The sequence below is a fragment of the Rhodamnia argentea genome, chromosome 1 (assembly GCF_020921035.1).
Source record: "Rhodamnia argentea isolate NSW1041297 chromosome 1, ASM2092103v1, whole genome shotgun sequence".
Lineage (NCBI taxonomy): Eukaryota > Viridiplantae > Streptophyta > Magnoliopsida > Myrtales > Myrtaceae > Rhodamnia > Rhodamnia argentea.
In genome coordinates, this window is record NC_063150.1 from 28,414,097 (window position 1) to 28,437,325 (window position 23,229).

Genomic DNA, 23,229 nt, shown 5'->3' on the forward strand with positions numbered 1-23,229 from the left:
GTTGCGGAATTGAAGTTGAACTGCTGGCAATTAGAACTTAGTTTCTTCTGAAATCCAACGCCCGGAAAAAGTTGACAAGAGTCGGCTCACAAACTTGGATTTCTAAACAGAACGTCAACAACGTATGAAAACAACCCTGGCCAATCAGCATGTCCATCTGATTGTAAATACATGTTTCATCAATCGGAGGAATTTCTTATTCGTTGACTTTCTCCCTCTCTCTTTTTGTGTGTTTCGTTGACTTTCGATGGGTCGAGTCAAATCTATTCTGCCAGCACAATTCAAAGGATGATTAGTCCATATTAAACGTCAAGCCCCTCCACATTTGCTGCTAAGACATGTCCATAGATCGATTCACCTAGCTATCCTGGCCCGACGTGCAAGCCGGCCTCCGAGGCGGTAGTTGCTGATGCGGCGTTCTCTGGAAAAAAAAAAAAAAAGGTATAACCAAAATACACTTTCATGTAATCCTCCAAATATAACGCAAAATTACATCTAATGTTTTGTCTTTCCAAGTTTAGTACCTCCAATTTGGGACGCAAAATCTCGACCGGGACCTTCGAACTTTGATTTGCCCCGGCACTTTGCTACACATAAATCAAGAGAATAGTTCAATCTCCAGAAAGATTGATGAAGTGCACTTATTACAAGCACTTATACCTGTCAATGTCATGATTAACCGGATTACTCAACAAGGCTTTTTAAGTTCATATGAATCGGGAGGGACATCGAATTTACCTTCCACAAAGCCCAATCAGTTGAATCAAAGAAGGCTCGTGCATGGTCCCGCAACGCATTTGACGGCGTTAATAATTAAAATTAAACCCGCGGTCACGAACTATAATAAGGTGGAAAAAATTCATCTTTATCTCTTGTAAATTTTTTTGGATTTTGCAAGACAATTCATTGAATAACATGCCTTTGAAATCAATGGCTTCTTCTTGGGCTCTAGTCCTCCATATCTCTTCACCAAAGGCGCTTCCTGCGATTGACACGAGGGGGGAAAAAAAACATTTCTTAACGGCGTCGCTTTTTGCCCGGTTTTGCTTATTGTGGCCCATGCGAGGATGGGCCACGTGTCGTCGACATTGTGGGCCCAACATCGAATCGGGTCTCGATTGGGCCACACCAGTTGTGGGTCTAGGGCCCCACCTGGCTTCTAACTGCTTACCGTACTTTGCCGCCGACAATTACAAACCCTATCATTATCTTTTGGCAAAAGTAAACAGAGAAACAGAAAAGAAGAAGAAGAAGAAGGGAAGACTAAGAAATTGAAAAGGAAAAGAATTTCTAACATGTTTAAGGTAATATCTCTACATAAAATGGTAAAAACTGATTTATAAAGTAATCACTTGACTTTCCTTATTAAATCCATTCATGCGAAATGCTGTCGTTTAAAGAAAGATAGACACCTTACCGAACAAAGAAAAGAAAGAAAGATATATGCCTTACTAGTGATTGTCAATAAATATTACGCTCATTTTTTTTTCACAATAAATGAATAATTTAAGAAATATTTTTTTAAAATATCTATTTTTATTATTTGAAATAATTAATCGATAAAAAATATTATACTTATTAATAATAATATGTTTAACTTTTTTGAAAGATATAAATAATTATGATTAAAAAGAATTTAAATTATTTACTTTTCGCGAAATAAAGAAGAGTTGATTTAACCAATCGATGCACGAGCTGAGCTGTCCGATCGATTATGTACCCTTGAACATATCTATTAGAAGGATCAGACCGTGTCACGACGGAATCCGTGGCGATTCGGTCCGGTACGACGCGTCGTTTCGAGCTCAGGGGAAGCTGAGGTTCACCGGAAACAAAAAAAAAAGGAGGAGGAGGAGAAGAAAAAGAATACCTCAAGCTCAGGGGAAGCGCCATAGCCGTCGCCTCTGCTGCTGCTGCTGCTGCAATCCGCCATCTCCTTCCTGCGTCCACCAATACAAGAACACGCGATCAGTTTCAATTGGGAACAGAGCACTACGTTCCTGAAACTCCAGCTTCAAAGAAGAAAAGACAGAGCACAGAAGCAAAGACTAAGAAAAGAGTACCCAAAGCAAAATTCTCCACACAGAGAGAGAGAGAGAGAGAGAGAGAGAGATGGAGAGGAGAGAGAAGGAGAGGCAGGAAGAAGCAGAGAGGGAGGCACGAGTCTCCAGAGGAACAGATGACGAGGAGGGAGATGGCGACCGGGAAATGGTTTTCGAGAGGTTTTGAGTTACAAGGTGAGACCAGACCATAACATATATATAATAAACGTGACAAAATTTGGGCTTTTTTATTTAATCCCATATATTTTCAAAAAGTAGAATGCTCTTAACTCTTGCGTATCTCAGCCATTTTGATTTTACCAGTAGAATGCAGTCTTCTATAGTTGAACCACTTTCTTTATAGAGGACAAAAAAGGCTTCGAATAGAATAAAATCTCGAAATTTTTTACCGTATGTACATAGTTTATCGAATTGAAAATTCTCCGAAAGGAAATTTGCATTTTGGCTTTATGTACAATCCGGATAATGCGATTGAAAATTCTAGAGATTTAAAATGGAGCAAACGTGAAATGACTATATTTGTGCTTGTTTGATTATCTCGTGTTGTATATATATCTTCCTTTCTCGTTCCCACCTAGGTCCCATTCGTTCTCCCATCCCTCTCACATAGGGCATCCTTAATTTAGTAGCCTACCAATAAGAATCGGGAGCAATAAATTGCATTAACTCGACGAAATAACCTGAATTTGAAAACAAAATCTAACCAATCTTCTTGACTCCTCGTGATTAATGAGGGTCAGGGTTAGGCGGCGGATGGTACATCAAATCAGGAATGTGCAGGTACATTCTATGCATGCAAGATGTTCGGAAAATCAAATCAAGTGTTACTTCGAAATGTTTGAATCACTAAATATGGAAAAGAAGTCGTTAAATTTATACACCACAAGAAATCGCATAGAGATATCTAGAAAGATAAAATTATTTTGAACCCTAATGAATATTCTTACGGGATAGAAAAAAATTTTGATTTTTTTTTTTAGTTTTGAATCGTATGATGGGTAATGTAGAACAATTAACTCACACATTTGCGCATGGATACAATAGTTGTGAGTTAAGTAGCTGAGGAATGTTCGACCCAAAAAAAAAAAGTAGGTTAGGAATGCCAATAGGCATGTGACCCTACTAGTAAACGGATTGGGGGTGGGGACTCTATTAGTAAACGGATTGGGGTTTGATTTTCGCCCTTTTAAAATTAGAAATTGTCATTTACTCATACAATAGTATAGATATGTATACACACATAATATATATAGGAGTTATCAACAATTTTTTTCTATTATCGCCAGGGTGGTTGGTCCATGGAAAATGGGCACTATCCGCAATATCACATGCCTTTCTCCCTGCTAAATTGTGACCTTGATTGATGTAGCATCTCCTCCAACTACTAACTATTTTGTGGATAGCTTCCATTCGCATCTAGAGCGACCTCCCATGAAAAAAAAAATTTATGTCAATTTGAGAACTTCCGAAGAACGAAAAAAAAAAATCCCATTTTCCGGCCGAAAAAGAAGATTTTGTTTTCAATATCTTTTTTTGTGGGGACAAAAAACCTTTTTTTTTTAATATGAAAGAGACTTTAATCCATCATGGGTATGATTAAAAAAATGAAAATTTGCAATAAATCATAGAAAATCAAGAGTTGTTGTATTTATAAAATTGGTTTCGCAACATAGAATTCTATCTTTGGTCAATTGTGACCGGTAAGGTAGCACCCAAGAATTAAAACCCATTTTTTCTGTTTTGGTCAATTTTTTTGGAGAGTGGGCATGGTGGCTTGCGGGTCAGATTCGACTCGTTTGTTCTAGTCAAGTCAAACATATTCCCTAGCATCTAAATTAGGCCAATAGATTTTGACATGGTCACCGTGTCCTTAGACCGAGTAAAATCGAGCAATTCTTCTGTGTTCTAACATAGTACTTATCCTTCCGACAAAAAAAAAAAAAAAACATAGTACTTATCCTTGGACGAACAAAAAAAACATAGTACTTATCCTTCCGACCAAGAAAAAACATAGTACTTATCCAATCAGTCTTGTAAAGGTACGTTTCACAAATAAATTTCTAAATTTATTGTAATTATGTCAACTCAATACTATATTTTTTTTACCAATTCAATCTTAAACATTTTGCATTTGGACCAATTTATCCATCCGATCAATTTTGATTGAAAATTGCTCACGTGACATTTTTTTAATAATGTTTTATTTTTTTTATTTTTTTTTTTCTCGTGGTCTCGCCTCACCTAGTGATGGTGAGGCAGGCCGGGTCGCTAGATCTTAGCGACCAGCTAGAGGTTGAAGAATACATGGAAAATAAATAATACAATACTATTAAAAATTTTCATGCCAACATCGGCAGCGCTACGTTATCGATTTCCGGCCAAAATTGATCGGATGAATTGAGTTGACATAAATACAAAAAATTTAGGAATGAATGAGCAAAAAAAGGTTTAAGATCAAATCGGCATAATTGCAATAAGTTTAGGATTTTTTTTTTTTTTGGTAATTTGCTCTTGCATTGGACAAAAAACCATTTGAATGGATTTGGACAAGAATTAGTTCAAACTCCAAGCCTTTTTCACTGCCTTGATCGACCAAAATACTTACATTTTTTCCCAATCAAATTGCTCTTTGAGCAACTTGAATGGATTCCGGACTCAATAAGTAAAGTATTGCTTTTTCACAATAATATTTCCTTAGCCACCAATTACTAATTAGTAGCCACTAATTACTAATTAGCCCTCCCACTTTTGTGGAGATTAGGCAACAACACATAATCAACAAAAAAATAAATAAAAAAGGGCAACAAATGCGTTTATTCCTTTCAATCGCACATATACCTTTTCCTCAAACTTGGTTATGTTCTTGTCCGCTCCAAATTTGCTTGGAGGGTCACGGAATGCTCAAGATCGCCGATGCGAAGCTTGTGTTCGCCTATCGGGATCCTTCGGATCCCGAACTCGTCGACCACGCTCAGGTGCTCGCAGATGCGGACGTCGATCTTGACCCGCCGCTGGGACCCGGCCAGCAAGTGGACCTTCTTCGAACCCGATCAGTTGCTTGGTCGGGGACCATTTCCCCTCCGGCGGCGCGGAGAACACGAGCAGAGTATGCGTCCCATCCATCGAGCCGGTGTTCTTCACGTCGACATGGACCCCCAGTGAGGCCGTGTCGCAATTCACGTGCGAGGCTTTGATCCCGGTGCTTAGCAAGGAGGAGTTCGAAAGGCGGCGGTGCCGAGGCTCGCCAGGGGCACCGAGACTTGGGTCGGAGCCTCGACTAGTGAGTGCCTGAAGGTGGTGTAGGTCATGCCATACCCGAAGGGGTACACGACCGGGCCCCTGTAGAAGCGGTAGGTCCGTCCGGGATAGCCTGTCGCCGGGTTCGCCCTCATGTTCATGTTCGTCATAGGAATCTTGGCGACATATTCCTGTGGGTACCAAGTCATAGGAAGCTTTCCTCCTATAAAAGGGAAACGAGACATATTTTAGAGTCTTCTCCTTAGCTGAAGTTGTTCTAGGATGTTAATTTCGATGCTAGTAGTGCAGGAGGAAGTGTAATTTGAAAAAAGCACCTGGATTAACTGTTCCAAACAGGACATCGGCTATGGCTTGCCCTCCGGCTTGACCCGGATACCCGGCCCACAATATGGCGGCGACCCGCGGATCGTTCTTCGCGAAGGTCACATCGATAGGCCCACCGCTCATCAGGACCAAAATGGTTGGGCCTCTGGCGGCCATGGCCACCCTCGACACAAGCTCCTGTTGATGTCCTGGCAAAAGAAGTCCTGCTCTGTCCCTGAACTCTGCTTCCACGGACTGGTCTAGGCCCATAACTAGGACGGTGGCGTCGGCTCCCCGAGCTGCAGCCTCGGCTGCCCCGAAAAGCTGGTTCGAGTTACACGCGACTCCGGCGCATCCCGGTTGGTGGACCGTCCTACTGTATCGCCCAATTCCTTGCAAGGGAGTGGTGTACCCGCACGCAACACCTGCATCGAATATAAATGGCAAAAGCCAGGTGCTTAGTAAAGCGCAAATGCATTGAACAAGCATGATGCGGTGATCAAAATTTGTACCCGCATAATTCCCAATCATCGTCATGGTAACATCCGAATTTGGTCCGATGACCGCAACGGTGCGGTGACGCCTAGTGGAGAGCGGCAAGGCCCGTCCCTGGTTCTTGAGCAACACGATGCCTTGGCGTGCAGCCTCGAGGGCCAGCTGCTGGTGGGCTGGAGCGCACACGTCCCTCGGCCCGAGGCTCCCGTACGGCTGTGCCGACGGCTCGCCGTCGAACATGCCCAGCCTCATCTGCACCGTGATCGTGTTCGCCAGGGCCAAGTCCACGTCGACCTCTGCGAGCTTCCCTCTCCTTATGGCCTCCTCCGTGTGGACCGCCAAGAAGGGCCCGCAGTCCAAATCCAAGCCTGCACAACATTTTTGCCGAAAGGCCCCAAGCTTTTAGATGAATTTGATTTGATCCCAGTTAGCCCCAAAACACGGGCAACCGGAACGGAACCTATTGATGGGTAGAACATTAACCTGCTTTGATGGTGTCCGCGGCTGCATCTTCCGGTGTGGCTGTGTAGTGTTGACTTTCGTACAACACCCCAACCGAGTCACAGTCCGAGACGATGTACCTGATCAAAACCCAGCCAAAGTCACATTCACGGTGTTAATGCTATGAGATAACCTAAAAGGGAGAAAGAGCCGTAATCAGGGCCGTCCATTCAGATGACTCCGTAGATCTCGGCGTTCGTTTCATCCGAATCGGACGGCTGGTGCTCACCCGTTGAGACGCCACTGACCGCGGATGGTGTTCTTGAGGAGGTTCGGGTCAGCGCAGGTGGGGATGCCGTTGACTTGGTTGTACGAGCACATCACGCTCGCCACTTTCCCGTCCACCACGCAAGCCTTGAACGGCACGTTGTATGTGTCCTCTAAATCTTGCCTGCTCACCTATTAAAAAAAAAAATCACAAAACTTCATAATTTTTCTTATTTTTTTGTAAGGTAATTGCGGTGTTATAGGTACATAGATAATTAATTCTGATTATGGCGTCGCTTTGCTTAATTTTTTGTAGACACGAGTGATTAAAATGGATACTAAACATCAGTTCTTGATTCTTACTGTCGTTTGTGATTCCTATAGGGCAAATCCCCCAATTAGTCAGCTTTCGACTTACCTGGGCATTGAAATGGTATCGATCCACACCATTCCAATTGTCGAGGTCGTAGGCAGTGTAATGCTTACAGCACGCCGCGACCTTCAGCCTGTTGCCGATGTTGCCCTGGAGCCCCCGGACGTAGCTCGCTGCGTACCTCCCAGCCATCACGGGATCCTCCCCTGGCGTCTCCTGGCCCCGCCCCCACCTGGGGTCTCGGAACACGTTCACATTCGGGCTCCAGTAGGTCAGCCCCGCCATCCCTCCGTTGTACATGGCCCTTGCCTCATCCGACACAACCTGCGTTTGCGTGAATCACGGGAGCAAATTTCAATATTCGCCCTATGATAAGTCAATAACACGTTTCATTCGAAAAGTTATATGTCATCTTATAATCATTTGATCACAGCAAGAAACATATGAATTGCACGGTCGCAAGCGCATGGAATCTCGAACGGACGACCTTACTATGACCGACAACGATCCGAAGGTGAAAAGCAAACTAGGGTTTCCGCGATAAGATTTGATTCTCCACCCTAAAAGAAGTTGCGTGAAGGGACTAAACTCTTTTAGGTTTCGGTTTTGTTAGTTCTGTTGTCATCTTCCTCAACTTAGGTGATGAAAAAAAAAAAAAATCCACACTGCCTATTATGCAGTACACAACTTGCTTGCTACGGGACAAAGTTTTACCCAACTTTTCTGCCCAGAATCTAAGTTTCTTTCAGCAATGGTCCCTGTCAAAATCCCTTTATATATAATTTGAAATTAAATTTAAAAATTAATAACAAAAACATGTGATTAGCACTTCAACATAATTTCCTTCCCTTAGCGTGAACTCGACGTGTTACTTTTCCTTAAAAGAACTAGATTGGACGCATGCTTTTTATCTCGACACGTTTTACGTTGTTCAGACGAGGCTTTGCATACCCTTAAGTTGAGATTTTTTTGACTAAGTAGTACGAGATGGTCCCCAAAAGAATATCAAAGGGGAGATTTTTACTTTAAGAAAGGCACTTTTGCCCACAATCGTATCTTACAAAACTTGGTTAATGGGGGGAACATGTTCTCCTCCTAAACGAAAAGGGATGGCACGAGCCTGCCATTACAAGACACTGTTTCTGGTAGCATGACTTCACGGGTCCAACAGAGAGAAAAATTACATAAAGCAGCTTCTTTTTTCCATGGAATTATTTGTATTTACGTGTGCATGCACGTGCTGCAATGATCGAATTATCGAGCTTTCGACACTATCGGATTCGATATTTATGACGCTATAATTTAAGATATCAACCAACTTAATTGTACATTTGTCACCAATTAAACCGACCCTACCTATAGTACGGCCAAAAAATAAATAAATAAAAACCCTACTTCTTGTATTATCTTAGTATTCTATCGCAAATTTACGTAACAAAAATGCAATGTTTAACGTAAGAATTGCGTAGAGCTGGTTCGTTTATGAATGTTGACATAGAAAACTTCCAGAGGACAGAAAAAAAGACAGACTTTAATAATGTAGATCGATATTCTGGCGAAAAGTAATCAGCTCTTACCCGTCCGATCTCCTCCCAGAGCGAGGCGTTGAACGACGCGGCTGTCGTGATGACCTGGGGGAAGCTGGTGGCCCCGGGGAAGGCGCCGCCGAACCTGGTCCCGGGCCCAACGTTGGAGACCCCGTGGAGCGCCTCAGACCACCACTCGTAACCCTGGATGCCCAGCCTCGGCACGGCGGCCGCGTTGTTGACGAGCAGCCTGATCTTCTCCTGCAACGTCAGCCGCCCGATGAGGTCCCGCACCCGCACTTGGATGGGCAGGCCCGCCCTGCAGAACCTCAGGCCCCGGGTCAGCCCGCTCCGCGGGTCGCATGCAAACGGGGCACGAGCCCGCGAAGCATGAGTGAAGAGGACGAGGACGAGAAGGAGGATGGAGACAGTGGTTTTGGCTGCAGCGGCGGCGCTGTGTGGGAGTGAGAGTTTGGTGGTGGTGGTGATGAGCTTATTTTGGACCATTCTTTCTTTCTTTCTTTCTTTTTTAATGGTTTTAAGATAAAACTGTCTTTCCTGGTATTATTATGGGATTATTGTCGAGTATTTATAGGGAGAAAAGGTTGCGTTTACAGGTTGGCGACGATGACGGCGAATGAAGCTGCAGGTTCGATGATTGGGTTTCCACGTCGACCGGCGGTTGAAGCTTTTTCTAACGGAGACGGAGACAAAGAGTATGCATAACTAGAAAGATAATACAAAGATTGTGTACAACTCACTTATCCAAAATAGAGAGAAAGAGAAAGAGTGTGTGCGTGCGTCAATATTTCGCGAGAATATTGTTAGATACATTACAAGATATTTAGTGATATAATTTTATGCTCTGTTGTTTTCGAACAGGTAATATTTTTTTATTAGATTGGGAAAGCTAATATTCCCGTTAAATTAGATTACTCATATCGAGTATATATGTGTTGACGAAAATCGGGGGATTATCCTGTGACGAGAAAGCTCATTTTAAGCAAGTGTATCAGCTCGGTCTCATGATCTATTTTGGCCGTCTCGGGTATCGGGCAAAAACATGAGTACATAATTAGACGATCCGAAATATTACATTCGAGAGATTTAAATGAGGCATGAAATTAGAATATGATATTTAAAACGAAAAGTCTCATATTTGAATTGATGGGACTTGACATTTTAATAAACATAACCTACGAATTGAAATAAGAGTCCCTCCATTGCAAATCCGAAACATGACAATGTGCTTGCGTCACTTGTGATTGGGTGTATACAAAAATAGTCCGAAATAAATAATGATAATTATTGCCCATCACCTATAAAAAGAAATTCGAAGCCAGTTATTATTATTATTGTTGTTGTTATCGTCGTCGTCGTTAGGATGCACGATGTGACTTATATTAGAGAAGCCTCACATCGAAAAATTGATATAGTATAAAGCAGTTAATATATCCAAGTTGTTTTATAACTCATTAACTTAAGCTTTTGAGTGAAGGTGGATCCAATTAGATATGTTAACGGGTTCAATTGGAGTCGAACTTTTTCCTTGACATGCTTATGGAGGGAGATAGATAGAATATTCATTTAGTCTCTCTCATCCTCTCTCTATCTTCTATTAAGAGTGTGAATTAATTCGATCGAGTTTCGAATTTTGCAAAATCGTGTTCTTTTATCAACCGATTGTATTTGTATTTCGCAAATCATACGAGCTTTTAATATTGAACGGCCAACCATAAAGTTTAAAAAACAGAAGGAAAATGCGGATTTTCCATAAAGCATTATGTAGTATAATTTCTGTGCTGTAGATTGATGTACCTTGCATTATTAGTTGGTTGACTCAATCATGCAAAGCTACCTTGGCTAAAGAAAAACGAGTGAGCCCAACCGTGCTTAGCCTTTCCTTTCTTTCGCCAACTACACTTCCTAAACCTAGCCTCTTTTCCTCACCATTTATTGATATAGCAAGGCCCTAAACTCCTTTGGTGACCTAGCAATACGAGTAAACGCGTTTTCTAACGAGGTAATTTGTCTTGCCGGATAAAATTTAGGATAAATGATGTAAAAGGTCTCTGAACTTTGGTCATAATGTGCAACATGGCCTCTGAAATTTAAATTTGTTCAATATATTCTCCGAACTTTAGCATGATGTGCATAATACATTGTCTTTGAGATCACATTGAATAAATTAAAAAGCTCGGGGATATCATTGCATATTGAGCCAAAATTCAAGGGACCGCATTATATATTGAGTCAAAGTTTAAGGACTATTTATTTTTATTATCCCTAAAATGTACGATGTAATCGATGTTACCATAACTTAACTATCACGAATACGGCATGTCGAACACGAATTTTCCGCCCCCAGGAAGAGAAAAAGAGCGGGGCCGACTTAGGGTGGGGCGCGTTCTTGAAGTGGCTTTGTTTTCTTCGAGATCATTGGAGTGAGGGAATTGGGGCGAACTCTTGTCAAGCTCGTGAAGGCAAAAACATGACTTACCGCACTCCCGTGACCTCGGTGTCGTTCTACCAAACGATGAAACATTTTGGTCTTTGTCTTTTTTTGTCCCGTTGCCTGACCGATTTGCCTTTTAGCTCCTGTCAACTCTCATCTCATCGATGCTTTGGCTTCCAAAAAAAAAATTGAAAAAAAGAATATTTGAAGATGCTCACGTACCCTTCAAGGAAAGTCCTTTCATCATTCTATTTTCTTTTATAAATTTATCAGTTCTCGTGACTATGGGGCTTATATTGTAGTAGCCTCCAAATTTTGCCATATTGATCATGTGATTTGTAGATGGTTTAGATGGGTCATGTCGAAAGCTACATCTCCCGTTTTCTATGTTTGTAGACACCAAAGGAGCAAAGAAGAAGATTCTCATCTAACCTATGGCTAATAGCTAGATTTTTTAATCTAATTAGACTAATTAATTTGGACTTCAACGCACGAGCCACGACAGAAATTCATTCTGGATGCAGAATGAAATTTTTTTGTACCCCATGTGATTCTTCTTTTGTTTTTTTTTTTTTTAAATTTATTTTTGGATTAATTTTTAGGGGGCCAATCAACTTTGCTCTTCTTTGTTTTTGTTGAGTTCTCCACAGATGGCTGCACAGTGGAGGAGAATCTCCTCCTTTGGGGATGGTGAGAAGTGGGAAGTGTTCCCCAATTGGACATGGAAATCAATGACTTTGCATCGGTGGACAATTCTTGTTTCGCATGTGTTCGGTTTTGCAAAGAGCAAACGACCGCACTAAATATATCATGAGTCTATTTGTATGTTTCATGGGTTTTGCGTCGTAATTTTCTTTCGAGCTTCAATGATGAAACGTCGCCTTTACATCAAAAGGCGCATCTTACAAGGTAATTCTAACTTGGGATAAGTGTATCGAAAATCCTAAAACTTATCACGAAAATGTAATTGAGTCTTGAAACTTTCAAAAACGCAACACAGTCCTAAAACTTGACACGAAAATGTAACTGAGTTTTAAAACTTTCAAATGGTGCAATTAAATCCTAAAACTTGTCACGAAAGTACAACTGAATCTTGATACTTTCAAAATGTGCAATCAAGTCTTCAAAAAGTGTAATCAACGGAAGGATTTGATTCCATCAATTGTACAAGTTTTAGGACTTGATTGTATTTTTTGAAAGTTTTTAGAATCTAATTGCACTTTCTGATAAGTGTTAGGACTTAATTGCATTTTTTGATAATTTTAAGACTCAATTACATTTTGTTAACAAGTTTTAGCACTTCCAACGCATTTATCCCTTCCAATTTCACATATATAATCCAGGAAAGCTCTCCTCTTATTGCGCAATTCGATTCATTACTGTTTCATTCGCTGTCTTAGACGCTTGCCGAGACCCGCTCCTTGTCCAGCGGCAATCACTCCACGTCCTTATCGGACCAGGTCGTTACGGGCCCTGGAATCCTCAAGAGCGTAATTGTAATTACAAGGAGTTGAGATGGTTGTTGAGATCAAATGATGGGTCTGTTGAACTTCATCAGAAATCTTCGTCATTGAACCTTCCCTGTCGTCGACCCCAGCTATTCAGTTGCTGGGGTTTTTGTCTGGGCCTGCAGTGTTCCACGCTGTATTTCAGCTTTCTGTTGGCTTCTTTACAACCTTATAACAAGTCATATGAAACCAAAAAACAACAGCGGAACAGAGCAGAACAAGTTGTATTTTGCGCCATTTTTTAAAAAGCTTTACATGGCCATTTTGTGCTCTGTCGCATCCCAAGCTCCTGCTCTACACGTGAAGAATTCAAGAAACCGAACAGATTCAGCTTTTGGGGCGGTGAAACTTTTCCAACCGTGCAGCCGAAAGTTTGAACTTCTCAAGTCTTAATATGTAATTTAATCTTCTTGATGAGAACTTCCACCTAACAATCTAGCCAGTCAAAGTTGGAGAAACAATAGGACCAACATTTGATCTTATACGTAGCTAGATACCACATATTTTGCAATGATCTTTTACATGCTGCATCAAATATATGATGAAAAGAGTAATGATTATATGACCGTTCTTAATCCACTGTGAGACTAACATCTTGCTATGGAATACAAAAAACAAAAAACAAATAATTATTGTGGAGTTCACTACTTTAAGAATTTGTCATCCATTACATGTTGTTACTCTCATGGTTATCTATAGATTGTTATTACCAAAAAAGGTATAAATCTATTGTAATCGTGTCAATTCATTCCCGAACTTTTATTTTTGCCAATTCAATATTAAACCTCTTGTATTTATGCTAATTCAATATTAAACCTCTTGTATTTATGCCAATTCAGTCCATTTTGTTGGCCGGCACTGACGTGGCTAATTTTTAATAATATTTTAACATATTTTTCGAATATTTTTATTTTTATTTTCCTTTCTTTTTTCTTTTTCTTTTTTTCCTTTCCTTCAGCATGCCGCCGAGCCAGCAACGAGCTAGAGGCTGAGGTCGAGGAGGCACGACCTCGCCCAATGATGGCAAGGTCCCGCCACGCCCAACGACGGCAATTTTCACCGGATCTCTATCGGCCACCTCCTCAATTCTCACTCAGCAGACAGCAATGGCAGGCCTTGATGACTTGGAAGCTACACACGAGTTACTCCACGCATTCTGATAAAAATTGGGTTAGGGTTTGCGTGTGGCTCTTGCAAACTAAACTCTTTCTTAAGCTTTCGGCTTCCTGGGGGCCAGTCTCGTACAATTACGTGAAAAAAGCCAATGCATGATTGGAGACCTGAAGGCGACAGGGTGGGTTCGTTACCGTAAATGCCTATTGGCCAATATGGGGCAGCAAGTGGGTCAATGAAATCGGCTCCATTATTCCACTGATGTATGATCAACGTTGCGGACCCATCTGATCCAATTCCAGATCATTTTGGGATCGCGCCAACACGTTTTTCGGATGAGAATGACAACGATACAGAATTTTCCGATTTCGTGCACATTTTGTGTAAGCTTTTACTTACACGAGCTCGCTCCGTCGAGCGAAATACATATCGTGTTTTTCAAAGTGTAACTATTCTTGAGAGCAAATGCTAAGTACTTCTTTTACCGAAATCCGTTACACATACCGTCACCCAAGATTGTGCGAGAAGAGAACTTCGACCCTCCCGGTTGTGCATCAAACTAGAAATTCAAGAAGTACATGTGATAATTCATGCATGGATGGGGCCAAGACATGGATTAGGATATGTAGATGAGAGGGAGCTGCGTATACGACTGGATATAATATTCTTATCACAAGGAAGATCAGATAGGCCAGCCATGCACGCAATGAAACCACTTTTGTAGCTACCTTGCCCTTATCCTCCAATCAGCATCATATTGCTTTGATTTCCTTCTAATTTGGAAACTTTATCCATCTCTAATCGCACAAAAACACGGCTTGTGATGTTCACACCGTGATCGACGGTTCCCTAGCATCTTGGATAAGAGGATACGATGAGATAGATATCGGGGTCGGGGTCGTACATAAGATAATATCGTTCGGGCGGAGAGATGGATCGAGATTCGTTCCCTCCATGAAATGGGTAGGTAAGAGTTTTTTTTTTTAAATTTATTTATTGGGAAATGTTTTCCTAACAAGATTGTCGGGGACAATACAATGTCAACCGTAGATCCATGTATCATCACCGTGTGTTTTGCATAAAACACTCATTAATTGGGAGATCGTGTGATTAGAAATAGGCGATAATCTTGTCGGATTGTCGAGCTAATTGCTTCCTTTTTTGTTCTACTACTTATGGGACAACGTACCATTATAGCGTGAGTATTTTGAAAAGTGAAGAATTTTTCAATTGACAGAGCGGTCCTATATGCAAAATAGACTTTTAGACTAGCTAACTTCCTTTTGCGAGGAGTAATGCACTCACCATCTCCCAAACCACCTCTTATATGTCAAAGCACAGTGCATGCCAATCTCCCTTAAATTCATATCCCATAATTTATTTTTTATCGTCATTTTAATATAGATCTAATTTTAGCATCTCTCTAATTATGTATTTCTAAGTAATATACATCTAATTTCAGCGTCTCTCCAATTATGTATTTCTATGTCTAGAAAATTTCTAATATGCATAATGCTTAGCACTAAAGTTGGAATGAATTTACAAGTTGATAAGATAAAGACTTGCATCTAAGTGACATTATACTTTGTATGATTATTCTTATCATTCAAATTATGACAGGAATTTTCTAAAAGTAAGGCTCAAAGTTGATGGAACTTACCTCCTGCGTCTAAGTTATAGGGCATGGTAGTTCTTATCATTAAAAAAGAAGGATGTTCATTTATATTTTGTACTTAACGAATACGACTACTATTACTTAAAATTGTTGAATTAAGGGCTATAGTAAGCTCTCCTGTGAGAACTTTTAATCATTACAATAGTTTATAATATAGAAAAAAAAGCTTCTATTTTGAAATGATTATGTACAATTAAATGAATTATCAAGGACCTATGGCCAGCAAAGACTCCAACAAACCTATAATTCTGCGTGTTCAAAAAGAGGGGAAGAAAGGAATTGAGAAATTCTTGTATAATTTGATGTGAATAGAAAAGAGTACAGGGAGCCTATCTATAGCCTTTGTTAGAGGACTATATGAGGAAATCCTATCAGATATGGATAATCAAAATAAATGTAGAAAATAAGAAGGAAATATCTTAAATAATTTTAGAAAATATCTAAAATATCTCTAAAAGCAATGAATCTATAATAAGTCTCATAATACATTTTTCTAAAGGTTAGGTTGAATTTTTAAGTTGATAGAACAAAGGCATGCATCTAAGTTATATCACGTGGTGAATCTCATCAATAAAGATAGGGCTTATTATTTGAGAAAATTACCAAAAAATTCTAAATCTATTGTAATTTTGCCGATTCAGTCCTAAACCATTTTTTTTATTCATTCCTAAACTTTTTTGCAATTGTGTCAATTCAGCTCATCCGGCAAATTTTGGCCAGCCGGCTACCTAATATTATAATAATTTTTTTTGATTTTCTTTTTTTTCTTTTCTTTTCCTTTTCTTTTTTTTTTTCCTTACACTTCCCATTCCCTATTCTTCGGCTTCAACTTCACCGAAGAAGAAGAAGAACCTGAACCGGTTGAACTAGACCCCACATCCAACAAGACGAGCCCTTCCTCATTCGACAAATCATCGGACTATCCTCCTCTGCCGCCGACTGGAAGTTCAAGTACTAGTATTGCTGCAAGGAATTCGCTAGCTCCCAAGCCCTGGGTGGCCACCAAAATGCCTATGAGAAGCAACGACAACAGCTTAAGCGCACCTAGCTGCAGGCCACCTGCCATGCCACTGTCTACGCCCACAACCCCATTGTCTTCGCCTTTGCCCCTCCCCTGCACCTCCTCGCCGCAGTCGTAGTTGTGACCCCACTCTGGGTGTACGTGTCGAGGGTTTCCACGTCGATCCACATTATGCATGGTTGTATGTTCGCCGGACCTTAGCGAGGCTCTCGCCATGGCTGGGCGAAGCGAGGCCAAGCCTTACCAGATTTGCGCTGGCAAGGTTAGCCTTTGCCCAGCCATGGCAAAGCCGGCAAGAGCCTTGCTGGCGATCTACTGGAGGTAGAACGGGAAGGGGAAGATAAAGGGGAAGGAGAAAAAAAAAAAAAAGCAAAAACAAAGAAAAAAATGAAAAATTCATAAAAATTATTAGACTATCACGTCGTCGGCCAACTAACGTCCACATTAGCACCCGCCAGCCAAGATTTACCGGATGGACTGAATTGATACAATTACAAAAGGTTTAGGATTAAATTGAAAAAAAAAATTTATGACTTAATTGACACAATTGTAATACGTTTATGACTTTTTTTAATAATTTTCCCCTCATTATTTAGTACTATAATTAACACAAAATATGAAATAAGTGATATTCCTCCACATTTTATGAACAAAACTCGTATGTCCTATCACTTATAGTCGTTGAATTAAGGACTATAACGAGTTCTTTAGTGAGTATTTTTAAGCATTACACAACTATAAAATCATTATAGAAGTGTAGTTAAACAAGGTCTTTGATCATTGGTAGTTTGTTTGTACACAAACAAAGATGTACCTTGTCCGGCTTTACTTATTAATGGTTATTTTCTTTGTTCAATGAACGAAACAATACGAGTGTATATCCGTTCAATTGACAATTATTTTCTGTCTAATGATTATTAAGCGTTCTTACAACCTTTGAAAGGTTGTGATTGTTCAAACATTTTCTCTATAAATTATAAAGCATTTCCATTCAATTTTAAATAAAAAAACAACTTATATTTTTGTTTCTTTTCAAGGATATACAACCATCTTATTGGAAAAATATTAGAAGTGCCATCTAATATTCTCGCTTAAGGCTTTATTGTATCCTAGAGGATTTTTGCCGATATTACTATTAGTAATATCGTGGGGCACATATTTTCTTAAAAAAAATGTTATCATGTCTCAAAATCTGATTTCATAAGTTCTCATTCGTTCATTATTGTGGCGTCTTAGTCCTACCATCCGCTTCCTAATCGCTTTCTATTCTAATATGATATTAAGCATATAATAGAGGGCGCATGTGGAAGACTAACACAAGTGGAAGACTAACACAACAGGCGAGGCAAACATACAAGTGCATAAAACAAACAGCATGCACGATGCCCTAAAAGGTATAGCCTTAATAGGGGTTTACTAACTTGTAGCAATCACATAGTAAGATCATTCAACAAATTGTGAAAATATTTGCTTTTATATATTAATAAAGGTTATGTACATCCCCATCTTAAAAGACAATAAAACAACCACTTGGGAGACCGCCACAAGCCAACATCCAAAAAGTAGCTGTCGTGGCACTTAGTCATCACAAGACCTACCTGTACATCCTAACCTTCATTCCCGTCACACACTCACTCTATTGGGCGTCGCCACCACCAGAACTCGCAAACAGGATCGATTCCATGAGGCTACCATCATTGTGTCTGTCAAACACGGCGAAAAGCCGACACATGACAAATTTGTCCGGCCCTACAACCAACATCGAAGTAGTTATGAGTCTCATGAAGCTTGTGGCGGAACCGCCTAGGCCAGTAATCTCCTCCTAGGTGTACGAAAAAGTCGAAAGGAGCGCCATAAAGGAAACCGGGTGTTGAAGGCGAAACGGGCATAGTTGTCAACTGGAATGGTGAAATCCACGAGGGGCGAGCACGAAACTCGGCAAATAGAGCATTGATTCAAATGACTAAACAACCATTTTGCTCCGCAAGATCACAAAGGACGTGTGAGAATAACACTTGGGCAAACACGAGACAAAACGGCAATACTAACACCTAAAAAGAAATTATGACAAAACAAGAGTTGGTGGGTACGCCATTGTCCAACGCCACAACATACGAAGTTGGCAGTCCAAAACCGTCCAGGGCCTTCACAACTGCCCTCACGATCCACGAACCATAATCACCCCAATCAAACATCAATCCCCGACTAAAAGAACTCGCAAAACTCCAATTTCGAGATCACTATCTGCAGTTCACATCCCATACGTTACCGCAAGCACCCGAAGCACCATAGCCTCGTTAGGTCTCTCCGCCGATCCACCGTCCACGCCACAAGACAGGCTTCCCTCACTACAAAAATAACAACGACACCCCAAACTTCGAGATTTCCTCTGCGCATGACTTGAAGTACACAATTTACTAATGAAAACCAATATACGAACAAAAATATCAAATACCCTTCATGGGTTTCTCGGCGGCCGCCGCTCCTCTACGCTCCCGCTTCAATTCAACTCAACCCAGCGACGGCGACAATGGTCAGCCCCCGGATATCGCTTACCCATGTCCATAAGGACCTAATTTAGCCGCCTATTCCAACATGCATCGCCGTTCTCAAGAGCTTTTCGTTCTCGGCAATGCGAGAGAACCCATTCGTGCCGACTAACCCAACTCGCGAACAAAACCTAATTTGGCAGCGAGAATTAGTAAACCACTCGCCTTAGGTTTGCGCTCAAGGAAACGGGACTCAAATCGTCGCTCGAACGAACTCGGGCCACCTCCTCCTGCTTTGGGTGTCGTGCGGGATCGCAGAGACGACGGGCGACGACGGGACAGCGGCGGAGGAGGAGCTTGGCAACCTTCGTGGACCGCCGGCGAGCTGCAACATTGCTGGTGCTCGCTCGAACAAGAGGGAGGATGGGCAGAGTGCACGAGGAGGGAGAGGGGGAGCCTCTCGACTGGGCTGTCCACCAAGTGGGGGTTGGGCGGGTGACCGAATGAGGACTGGGAAAGAGAAGGAGCCTTTTATAGTGGGTGGCAACGGGTAAGTCGGTGTCTTTAAGAACTGTCCAAAGCTTCGCGCTTAAACCACGAACCAACTCCGACGCGGCACCTTTCCTTCATGATCCAAGATGATCATCGCTCCAAATTGTTCTAACAAGTTAGTATTGTCGCGCCTGTCGACAAGCCAAAGTCTAATAGTCCCTCGCGAAATAATTAATCTCAAATCACCATTTCTAATAATCCATGCCCGTCATTGACTAAGTCATCTTATTAATCCAAACCGGTAGAAATTTAGGCCATCACAATTATATTTTCTCAACAGTTATAACACTAGAAAATCTCCAATTTGCATCTAACATTCTCAGCAATAATTATAGCGAATTGCCAAAGTTGGCGAAGAACAAAAGTCTTAAAATCCAAGTTATGTTACATGATCATTCTTATCATTAAAAAGTAAGGCTGCATTTTGACGTTCATTGAGCAATTCTTTTCATAAAAAACAAGCCTTATTATCTAATTCGGAGAAAATTAAATTAATGATATTGCTTTCATGTTGAAGTAAAAACTATAACATGATATTAATTAAAAACTCTTCGGCATTACCAAAGTTTATAAGATACAAATCAATGTCTGAAATTCACAGCTTCAAATACACATTCCGAAAAACCAAAATTATATTGGAAATTCACAACTTTGGATACACATTCCGAATCGGTCACCAAACTTGAGGCACTATTACAAAAATCTCGCTGCATCATTTATTCTTTCCTCCCCCCGACTCTTGATTAATTCCCTGTACACTTCTACACAATGACAAAACACCATCGCTTGCCGGAGCTCAGGAAGACGAGGACGAGGACGAGGATGATGATGACGATGACGACGGGTCAAAGGTGGCCTGCTCCCCGCAGCTGACCACCTCGTGCGGCCCGGCCTCCTCACGGCCGACGCCCATCAGGTCGAGGTAGTACTGGTAGTGGGAGATCATGTTGTTCATGTGCTCGTCGTCGCCTTTGCCACAGACCTCCTCCCCGTAGAGGAGGTTCATGGTGGCGCCGAACCCAGGGACCCGCTTGGCCAGGGTGTCGTTCCGCGTGGGCTTCCAGTTGCCGACAAACACGTCGTGGGCCGAGGGCTGGTGCTTCTTGGCCGGCGTCATCCACCGCCATATCGCCGCCTGGAAGGCCAGCGTGGCGTTGTTCTCGATGTACTCCGGGTGGTTCAGCAGGTCCACTTTCAGGGCCTCCCCCGTTTTTCCGTAGTTGTAGTTCCTAAACATACCGGCAAAATCAGGCAAGAAGAGACTCGGCTCAACGCCAATCAAATTTCCCGGGAACCAACATTGAATTCTCTCGGTCCAACCCCAGCAAGTCGAAATATAAAACTAAGCACGCTTAATTTATCTCTTATTACTCTTAGATTGTCCAAATTTACTCTTACTTTCTTCTACCAACGTATTTTGTGATGGAAACTATTAGCATGACATTATGACAATATTGTCGGTATTCTGAACACACGATCTCCCAATCAATGAGTGCTATATGCAAAACACGCGATGATGATACATGGATCTATGGTTGAGATTGTAAAGTACCCGATAGTTTTGTCAAGGAAATATTTCTCTTTTGTAATTACTCATTTTCTTATAAAACATAATTACCAAATTATGCGTACCCGCATAGCGCGTGCCTTAATCTCAGTATAACATCAATCGAAAATCTAATCGACGTGATCTGTACAGTCACTAATTTGGTCCCATGATTCTAACAAGTTTACAACTTAATAGAAAGTGGTATCGTGTCTTAACGAAATTTGGATAGAAAAATTAGACAATGTTAATCCAAACCGGGACTTTACTCCATCGGATTCAGCTCGCCCGTCGTTCGGCGGGGCTTCACCTCTCCATTCGATTTCAGGCCCGACCTGCTCGACGATCGCCTCTATTTCCCGATTTCTTCTATCCCGAAATTCAAGTACTATCAAGAGGTGAACGAAGAAAACGACATCAAACATAGCAATTACCAGTAAATGGGGATAGCGCCCCGGCCGTAGTAAGCAGCCCCCGGACTGCAAGGGTACGTGTACTTGAAGTAATCGTCGCAGTAGTATTGGCTTGGGCTCATCTCCTTGTTGTAGCAAAGCCCCCACGCCAATGGCCCTCCCGTCGCCACTCCATACCCACCTGAAATTTCACGACGGAAAATCTAAAGATCAAAAACATGTTTTGCTTCCATAAAGTGATTGGTGTGTGAAGTTCGGAATCGGGTTTTCACGTACAAGACGTTTTGCTCCCGACGTGGCCGAGGAAGGCGGCAACCTCCTTCATCCCCGTGAGCTTTGCGCCGGTGGTCCCGAACCCGTGGGGCTGGTACTCCGCGGCCGCCGTGATGAACGAGTGGTAGTCCCAGAAGCCGGCCGCGTGGGCCACGGGGGAGTTCCGCTTGGAGAAGAGGTTCTCGAACTGGTAAGCCTGGAAGTAGTCGGAGATGGTGTGGTTGCAGCAGTACTCCGAGAGCCCTTTGCACTCCCACCCCTTGCTGCACACTTTCTTCCCCTTCACCATCTTCACCACCGTCGGCTTCGTCGCCGCCGCTCCATCCTCCTCCCCGATCACTGCGAGGGGTGACAGCAGCAATGCTGCCGCGATCGCCGCGGCGAGAAACGACCATTTGGGGGCCTCCATTGCAGCTCTTGCAAAACGACCAAAGGAATGCAAACGAGATGAAGAGATGTTGGCGGGTGCGGGCTTATAACAAGGAAGTCGGTATGAATTGCGAGGAGAGAGCGAAAGAGATGGAAAGTGAGGGCATAACTGAAGAGGGGAAGATGGAGGGTCTCTTCATGGGGGCTTGAGTTGGTGCGAAGCAAATTGAATTGGAGTAGGTCTGGGTTCCTTTTCGCAAATGCTTGGAGTGCAAGTTAAGTTAGCCATTGAAGAAGAAGGCGAAGCACAAAGCAGAGCCGCTTTCAGCTTCCACCAGGTGGCATGCAGAAGAAGACGGAAGCAGATTGATTTCTCGTTTGGGCTTTTGTTTCGGGTTGAGATTGAAATTGGGCCGAGTAAGCCCAATATGGGCCCGGTTCTTTCACTTGGGCAGAGCAAATTTTGATTGGGCCGGGTCGTTGGAACGTGGGACTTTTCGGTTCTGATGATGCGACCTTAACCTGTGCATTCAATTGCATGGTCCCTTCGCGTCGGGTAGGACGTGGACAGATCCACGCGTGGTCACGGTCTTGACTGCTGTGGCTATTGGACGACTCGGCTCTTCGTGATTTATTTCAATCAAAGGAGTACTGAGCATCTTTTTTTTTTTCAAAAAAAAAAAAAACCTTTTTCTTTAAGTCAATCATATTCCATGTGTTGGGATTTGACACACAACCACACAGAATTAAAGGCTTAAAGTGAGAAAGAGAAACCTAGACACAAGATTTAATTATGGTTTACTCTTAAACTAGGGTTACGTGATTCCACTATAATTAGCACTTATCGTTACATTTTTCAATTACAAGAGAAAAATAGTATATATGGGAGTAACTATTGAGCGGGACCCATGTGTTTTTCTATCTATGTGGAGTACGAATCATATCCCAATGGAACACATACCTTCTCTCTCTTGTGGCAACCTGAAGATTCCGAGGGTTAAGTGACCTCGAATCCGAAATCACACAAAGTCACAAGATCTCAAGAGAAGCCGCAACCTCTGTTAAGGAGGTGACGTGATGCCTTCCCCA

At 41.9% G+C, this 23,229-nt stretch overlaps 2 protein-coding genes and 1 pseudogene across 2 annotated transcripts; 1 reads left to right on the plus strand and 2 right to left on the minus strand.

Moving 5' to 3' along the window:
• The first annotated feature begins 3,522 nt into the window (after nt 1-3,522).
• On the plus strand, nt 3,523-16,699 carry LOC125313618 (annotated as a pseudogene).
• On the minus strand, nt 4,845-9,266 carry LOC115747804 (putative beta-D-xylosidase). The gene is given in 9 exon segments (XM_030684098.2): nt 4,845-5,104; nt 5,106-5,284; nt 5,287-5,523; nt 5,636-6,049; nt 6,137-6,487; nt 6,603-6,700; nt 6,850-7,019; nt 7,246-7,524; nt 8,778-9,266. Coding segments are annotated over 9 exon segments (2,370 nt in total). The 5' UTR covers nt 9,234-9,266; the 3' UTR covers nt 4,845-4,918.
• A 3,473-nt stretch (nt 16,700-20,172) lies between the features above and the next one.
• Nucleotides 20,173-22,233, minus strand: LOC115747701 (chitinase-like protein 2). The gene is made up of 3 exons (XM_030683955.2): nt 21,775-22,233; nt 21,520-21,679; nt 20,173-20,768 (listed from the first exon to the last, which is right to left on the minus strand). Exons 1-3 carry the CDS (start codon nt 22,178-22,180, stop codon nt 20,336-20,338), a joined length of 999 nt encoding a protein of 332 aa, XP_030539815.1. The 5' UTR covers nt 22,181-22,233; the 3' UTR covers nt 20,173-20,335.
• Nucleotides 22,234-23,229: the final 996 nt, after the last annotated feature.